Raw genomic sequence first — 7,832 nt, forward strand, 5'->3', positions numbered from 1 at the left:
TATCTTATATAATTTAAAATGTAATTATAAATATAAATATCTGTATAAAGTCTTAGCTTTATTCCTTTAAATTAAGTTTACAAATTCTTCAGTGTGAACATTTTTTTGGAAAACCTATAGTTGGGAATTTTGAAAAGCTAGCAGCACTTAACACTTGCCAGCATCTAAGAAATTATTATCTAAAAAAGTTCTCATAGCTCAACATGATGCCCAACCCAAAACAGCTGCCCCAAAGAAGCTTTTTTTCCCAACGAAAATTATGAAAAACCGACGACATCTGCTTCAGTTTCAGCTTCAGCTTCAGTTTCTATATCTGTATATGTTCCTTGGGAGGGGACCTCAGACGTCAATATGATTTGTGATTTACAACAGGTTTCAATTAACCAAAAGCATGCCCCAGGCGTTTAAATTTTGCATATTTTTGGGGCGGAGAAATGGGAATTCTCCCCAAAAAGAGGGGGGAGGGGGCGGAGCAGCTGAGGGGCGATGACAGGGACATAAATAAGCGGCGGTTAAGTATCGTGTAATGCTAGACGAATAGTTTTGGGTTTGTCGTGTAGCTGTAAGTGGAGCCCCCAAATTCCCGGGGGTAAACAGCCGCCAATGTTGCTGCTGTGCGTACATGTTGCTGCTGCAGTTGCAACTAATTGAGGACAAGGCGGCATAAATTAGACACTCCTCGCCGGCTAAGTGGATAGGAATCGGAGGTCGGGGAAGCCCATACACTATACTATACTGCATCCAATTGACGGCCCTGATGGATTGTCAAATTGTGTCTGCATCGTGGCGACATCTTTCAATTAAAAACGCATCCCGTTCCTGCCGGCCATCCTTCATTTCGGCTCCCTTTCGGTGATGTAATCTCTGGGCTCATTAAATTCAAATGGAATCCGTTCGAAAGGCAAAACTTAATCCGCTCGTAAACATCGACGACTCCCCACCTTCAAAGTGACGTCGCACGGCTCCAAACATAAATCAGCTGTAGCTAACCCAAGGATTTGCCAGGCTCAACTCAACTCTATTCTACATACACTCGAAACAAAGTTACAACAATTAACAGTGATTTTGCGTTAAGAAATTCGAATTAGCTTTAGGTATTTTAAATTTATTTTTGGAAATAAAATGTTGTTTAAATGATTTAACATTCTTTTTTAAAAACTAGAACAAGTGCACATAAGGGAATATTTAAAATAAAAAATTTTAATAATATATTATCTTATATAACCAAGAAAAGAAAACCGAAATATTAAATATTAAAATTACAAAAAATCAAATTGATAAGATAAAGATATAGTTTTACTAGTTTAATATTTTCCAATGTGTATGCGAATCGTATAGCTGGCGAACTGAACTGGAGAGCGTGTGCCGCCGTAAACCTCGTAACGAATGCTGGCCAACGGCAGAAATCTAATTTCAAGCACCAGAGAGCAGGCGAGGCAGGTGGAGGCTGGCTTTTCCACTTGGCTGGCTTAACGATTCGAACTGCTGTCGAGGCTCGGAGTTCGGAGTTCGGAGATTGGGGTTTTCGCCGGGTCCAGAGAATAAAACAGGCGGAGAGCACCCATCCACTTTGTTGTCTATTTGATGTCTTAATGCGAACCACCCAGCAGCAACCACCCCCCTGCTTACGATTTTCCCGCCCGGGCATACTGTTTTAATCAAATGGATTTTCCTTCTATTTTCCATCCAATTTTCCCCCCTGGCGGTACGGAAATAGACCTGCGGAATCGGAATCGGAATCGGAATCGGAATAGGGCACCCACCCGCTCGAGGGCGGCGACAACAGGAGCGACGATTTATTAGGTTCTTACACGTCTGATCTCTGCCGGTATTAACAGACTATATAGCCCATGGGTGCCAGGTATTATTCATCGATAGCCTAATGTCATTTATAACATTTTAGTGGACCAAATATATTGGTTCTCAAGTTGCCATGATTTCTTGGTTGTCTTAAGTTTATAAAATTAATTGTATTACAACATTTTTATGAATAACCACATATATATAACATATATAGGTACTTGAATTTTTACTAAATTATGGTTGTATTTTATGATCATTATATTTTATAGGCAAAATTAAATTGAAGTAAACGGATTTGTTAGGCTGATTCCTCAGTTAAAAACTTTAACTTTTAGACAAAGAAAGCATAAACAGTTGAGAAAAATTAAGTTATTATTTAGGTTAGAATGTATTTATTGGGATTGTATTTAATTTGCGTTGAATCTTAGTTTTTAAATATTTTTCTAAGACTATATATTTAACTGTTTAAATATCTTTTATTTGGGCTGGCTTTTATAGGCACATTTTGCTATACAATTTATATCAGTAAATTTACTGGGAACAGTTGTGAGAAATGTGGCCAAGACACACACCACAAAAAGGTTGTGACATCAGCTAAAGTAAAATAATTGCCTAAATGCACATCAGAGAATGATTTAGAGAATGATAAAGAGTAAAACTCAAAGGGAAAATATGCACTCTCTTGAATTCGTGAGTGATCTAGCATAAGCAAAACAGTAAGAACATCGAAGACTGAGCTGAAAACGATTCATGTGTTTGTGAGCACGAGTTGATTTTACTTTGCACTTTTTTGAGCATAAGTAAATAAAGAAAATACTGATTTGACAGTTCTTTGATGAACATAAAAAAATATTTACCAAATGGCGGCGTAAATTTCTAATTCAAATTAATTGAATTCATAAAGGTGAAAAATCTTTAAAAAAAAATGGCAAGTCCAACATATTTTTTTTTTAAATTTTATGTTAATTATTTTTTACCAATTCCGTTGGTGATGTTAAACCCACCAATTTTTTTAAAGAAATTTGCCGACTCATCGTTTTATTTATTTTGCGTCCATAAACTGAGCATTTACAATTTCCAAATTATAAACTGTGTAGACATCGAATATTTTAGTCCTCCTTCAGTGGAAACAGTTGGCCGGGCATTTATGTTACGACATCGTAGGATTTGGTCCTCCTTTAATGAAAAAAGCTTGCTGGCCATTGTGCTCCTCCGGCATGGAAATATTCGGGCGTTCTAGCCCTGCATTTCGTTGGTAGCGTTTCTTCAGCGACTTCCTCCACATTGTATACAACTTGATTATCATATTGGCGATCGTTAGTATAACCAATAAGCCAAGCATAATTCGGATACAGAATATTTCACGGCCTATTTCTTCTACATTGTATTTGATCTGTGCGTCAACCAAGAAATTGAAGTCCGACATAATTTTTCAACTAAACCGCTGTCTTGCGAATGTGGAGAGAGACTGAAAGGCGAATAAAACATCACTGACTCTCTTTGTGAAGCCCTACACTCAGAAAAAAATACTGTAACATTGAAATCGCATTTAAAAATTCCAAATTTGTTGGCCTAAAAAAAAAAATAAATTAAATTAAGTTAAAGAACCCCTTAAATTAACATTTAACTTTAATGCATACATAAATAAAGGACTATGTAACACAATACATATTAAGGATTAGCCTAGTGCGTCGCGGGATCCCTGAAAGCGGGACCAGAACGCGTGCAATCAGTCTTCGTTAAATAATTACGGAAAATTTGTAGGGTATGCTTGATATGGTAACCGGTAAAGCCTAGAAAATAATTTGTGCTACCGAGATTTGGAAAAGCGACTAGGACTAATCTAAACTAGGATTTAACATTTGTGTGTTTTTGCTTCAATCTGGATTCGAAGCATTAGAAACGGAGCCGTTTCTGTCCAGTCGTCTTTTTTGGTGTCATTTCGTTGCCACTGGTGGTTTGGTGGCGTTTCCTTGGTGTAAGGATGTGCGAAGAGCCGATTTCGGATAGTGTGAAGACGATTTCCTCCTCCTCCACCTCCTGGGGTGCATCCTCTGCCGTCCGAGCTGACTGCTCCTGCGTTAGCTGGCGACCTCCCACATCCTCTTCCCTCCGCTCTTCTCCGAACAAAGTGCGGCGCACACCGCGCATGCGGCGCCTTGTTGGTGCCGGTGGTGGTGGTGCCCCCTCGGCCTCGTCATCCGTGGTGGGATTACAGCGTCCATTGGCACGTTGTCGCAGGGGAGGACGGGCCGTTGGAGAAAGAATGTCTACGGGATAGCACTCGTAGACAACCAGGCAGATCTCAATGTCCCGCACATGACGAGCGGGCATCTGTACATGGCGGTAGCCCAAAACGAGGTGGACCGTACAGAACTCGCCCAGATCCACGCCGCCGTCCCGGCTATAATTGGGGCTGCAGCTGTTCAGCAGACCAATGGCCTCCAGAAATTTTAGGGTGCTCAGTCCATGGCTCGATGGGCGTGGGGGCGTGACCGGCAACGTCCTTTCGCCCGGCAGTTCGTCATCATCATCACCGCTCTCGGGACGCAAGTGCAAAGTGGTAGAGGTCGTAGAGGTGGTAGTGGTGGGGGCCCTTACCCGCTCCCGCTGATCGTAAAGGCGACGACGCATCCGATCGAAGGATCTGCCGAATCGCTCGAACAGGGATAGCTCAAAGTCTGGAAGGCTGGGCGCCGCCACATCGAAACGATCGTGCCGATAGCGATGGGTCAACTGGGACCTCAGGAATCCGGTGGCTGCCGGGCCACCCGGCACACTCCGGCTGCAGAAGTTCAGGAGGCAGTCCTCGGCCAGATCGCTGCGCAGGGTGCCATTGTCCACGCCAGCGATGAACTCATGGATTACCTCCAAGGGCGTCACGTCTGCGAAATGCGTACAATTCCTATTGATCATCTGCTGCCAGCTGCACGCTATGGGCATTTACTCACCCAGTCCTTCCGATGCGTTCATTTCTTCAGATGTACAGATCAGACAGAAATATGTACCTTCAAGAGGTACCGATCACACCAGTTAACTTAAAAATACAAAATATAAATAAATTACAAAATATAAACTCGATTCGCACGATTCGGTTGTTGATAGTACAACAATGTTTTTGTTACTGCCGTCTGGCCAGTGTTGATCGACGACGTTAGCTATCGGCTGAGGTATTTGAATTCCACGGCACACTGGGTTCTTAAAATAATGCTATAAAATATATATTGATGAATTCAAATGTAAGTAGGATGGAAAACCATACAAATTTATTTTTAATGAAGTTTGCTATTAATGTTTATTATTATTTTACTAATAAAACTATATTATTTTTAAAAACGTCAAACCCAAAATTCGTTAAATTGCTGAAAATCTAGGGTAGTCGCTCTTTCCTACTGAAATAAAATAGGCAACACTGGCTCCAACATGAAGGTAATCACCAGAAATATGCACATAAAGAAGTTTAGACAAGAATCCAATTGTTCGTTTTTCAGCTACATATGTGACAATTTCAGCAGACATCCGTTTAGGCAATACCCAAATTGTTTTTCAAGTTCAAAAATATAACACCCTGCGATCCGTATATATCGAATGCATGCGATAGTTGAAGTTGGTATTTTTACCGCCGCCGGATGGCAGAGTTGAACGGCTGGTCACACTGCCACATTCGCATCAGCTGCCAAAAAAACTAAAAAACCGCAAGGAAATCGTGCAAAATGTTCAAAAAGTACGTATAGCTGGGGTTTTTTGGCGGGATCAGAGTAACCACATCCTTCCGGTCCACCAAATCATGCAGATTCGAGGAGAAGGACAGCATTTCGAGCATCCAGCAGCTGAAGTCGTCGGTGCAGAAGGGCATACGTGCCAAGTTGTTGGAGGCCTATCCGAAGCTGGAGACCCACATCGACCTGATCCTGCCCAAAAAGGACTCGTACCGCATTGCCAAGTGGTAGGTTGGCATAATCACTTGACAGCCTATGCATTCCCATTGATCCCCACCGATTGATTCCCCACCATGACCAGCCATGACCACATCGAACTGCTGCTGAATGGAGCCGGCGAACAGGTGTTCTTCCGCCATCGCGATGGTCCCTGGATGCCCACCCTGCGGCTCCTGCACAAGTTCCCCTACTTCGTGACCATGCAGCAGGTGGACAAGGGCGCCATCCGGTTCGTGCTGAGCGGGGCGAACGTCATGTGTCCCGGCCTGACCTCTCCGGGCGCCTGCATGACCCCGGCGGACAAGAGCACCGTGGTGGCCATCATGGCCGAGGGCAAGGAGCACGCCCTGGCCATCGGACTGCTCACGCTATCCACGGAAGAAATGTGAGTGATTATTTACCCATCACCAGCTATTCTGTGGGTTTCACTTTGTCCTTTCCCACTGCTCCCTATAAAAAGACTTTTTGTTTACTTGATCAGCTCAAACAAAGTTTAATTTATGTATTTGCGATAGAATGTCGCTAAATCTTTGTTCGTTTTTTAGGCTTTTTAAAAGTTTGTCCATGTAAACCCTATATGTATATCTCAAAAACTGCTTTAGAAATGGAACTACCAGTTATCCCATAGATTTTTCTTTGCATAAGGATAGAATCGAAGGAGTGAAATTTCTTTAAGCTTTTCCTGTGATTCTTTTACTTCATCTAGCAATAGTACATTGATTGAAATTTCCATAATTTCAGATCAATATAAGTTCATACACCTATGGTTTCTGTAACTGCGTCTGGTCGTTATAGAAAAGATTGTTTAGCTCCCACAAAACCATTGCTACGACCCTTTCTTAATTTAAGTAATTTAGACACTGGTTACCTTAAACAAAGCTTAGTTAAGTTGAATATTAAAGAATTTAAATGATTGTTCTTTATATCAGTTAAAGCAGTCGAGCGTCTTTTGCTTAACTCTGAAAACAATCATTTTTCTTTGACCACATAGCATAGATTAGCTCTGCATAAATACATTTTAAATAAATATGTATATATATGCATTGCATTACTTACATGTCTAGAACTAAAAGCATAATTGCTTACATTCAAAATGTCATAGGTGGCAAGTTGATTATAAGTTATAAAGAAGGTCCCGGTCTTATGTCTCATATTTGAATAATGGATGAACCCACATTTCTCTCCCCATTTCTATAGTCTGGCGAAGAACAAGGGCATCGGCATCGAGACGTACCACTTCCTCAACGACGGCCTGTGGAAGTCGAAGCCCGTGAAGTAGGCGAAATAGCAGTCTGTACATGCACTTCTTAGTCTTCTATGTCATGAGAGCAAAGAATGGTTTTTGATATATGCAACTGAATCCTGTTTATTATTTTTTCTCTCCTAATTTTACTTTGTCAGTTAAACTATTTAAATCAATGCGAAATATAATTAATGGCATTTAAAACAAACAGAGAGAGAAAAAACGCGAGAGAGAGAGAGAGAGAGAGAAAGAGAGAGCTGGAAAAGATGGAAACCACCTGTGGAAATGGTCCAGGTGAACTATGTGTTGAACCCGGATTTGGGCAGGTATGACAGATTAATTGGAAAGCTTATTGTTTGGCAGCGTCTGCTTACTCTAATCTTATTTTCGATTTGATAACTATAACTCCTTTTGTTTATTGATTTGTCGAGAAATCAACAAAATTCAGCCTGCAGCTAAGAGTTTACCAGGGCTGCAGACAATCTCTAGGTTAATGCTGATTATCTGGAACTTGTAACTGAGTAATTCCAACTAATGACTTATTTTAAACACCAATTTTTTTAGATAAAAATTTTTGGGAAATTAAAAAATCAAGAAAGAATTTGTAAAAAAAAGAGCTTTATAACTAAATGTTAACAGTTTAGTTTTTAGTTGTTTTGTTTCGAAATAAGTGAAATAAAGCTTCGCAAAACGTAAAACTAAGATATTTTTGTTATTTTTGCATCAAATTTTTCTTTGGATTTTGATTCTTTCCGAGCATTACAAAAAAATCAAAGTATACTTTCTGGCAAATATGACAGCCACCAAGTGAGTGCAATATTTGTCCGAACTTAATATATGTAACTTGG

The 7,832-nt window shown here is 40.6% G+C and overlaps 2 protein-coding genes across 2 annotated transcripts; one reads left to right on the top strand and one right to left on the bottom strand.

Moving 5' to 3' along the window:
* Positions 1 to 3,419: 3,419 nt before the first annotated feature.
* Positions 3,420 to 4,935, bottom strand: LOC128264881 (cell cycle negative regulator roughex). The gene is made up of 2 exons (XM_053000585.1): positions 4,755 to 4,935; positions 3,420 to 4,688 (listed from the first exon to the last, which is right to left on the bottom strand). Exons 1-2 carry the CDS (start codon positions 4,774 to 4,776, stop codon positions 3,700 to 3,702), a joined length of 1,011 nt encoding a protein of 336 aa, XP_052856545.1. The 5' UTR covers positions 4,777 to 4,935; the 3' UTR covers positions 3,420 to 3,699.
* Positions 4,936 to 5,367: 432 nt separating this feature from the next.
* On the top strand, positions 5,368 to 7,194 carry LOC128264882 (malignant T-cell-amplified sequence 1 homolog). The gene is made up of 4 exons (XM_053000586.1): positions 5,368 to 5,527; positions 5,597 to 5,749; positions 5,824 to 6,126; positions 6,939 to 7,194. The coding sequence occupies exons 1-4, from the start codon at positions 5,517 to 5,519 to the stop codon at positions 7,018 to 7,020; spliced, it is 549 nt and encodes a 182-aa protein (XP_052856546.1). The 5' UTR covers positions 5,368 to 5,516; the 3' UTR covers positions 7,021 to 7,194.
* The last annotated feature ends 638 nt before the right edge of the window (positions 7,195 to 7,832 follow it).

The sequence above is a fragment of the Drosophila gunungcola genome, unplaced genomic scaffold, assembly GCF_025200985.1.
Source record: "Drosophila gunungcola strain Sukarami unplaced genomic scaffold, Dgunungcola_SK_2 000084F, whole genome shotgun sequence".
In the NCBI taxonomy this organism is placed as follows: Eukaryota; Metazoa; Arthropoda; class Insecta; order Diptera; family Drosophilidae; genus Drosophila; species Drosophila gunungcola.

What these genes read in the sequence shown, in the direction of transcription:
- LOC128264882 (XM_053000586.1), top strand. An exon ending in TCGTACCGCATTGCCAAGTG is followed by an intron (nt 5,750 to 5,823) that starts GTAGGTTGGCAT and finishes CACCATGACCAG; the next exon opens with CCATGACCACATCGAACTGC. An exon ending in ACGCTATCCACGGAAGAAAT is followed by an intron (nt 6,127 to 6,938) that starts GTGAGTGATTAT and finishes CCATTTCTATAG; the next exon opens with TCTGGCGAAGAACAAGGGCA.
- LOC128264881 (XM_053000585.1), bottom strand. Translation starts at nt 4,776, where the DNA reads ATGAACGCATCGGAAGGACTGG. An exon ending in GAACGCATCGGAAGGACTGG is followed by an intron (nt 4,689 to 4,754) that starts GTGAGTAAATGC and finishes CGCATTTCGCAG; the next exon opens with ACGTGACGCCCTTGGAGGTA.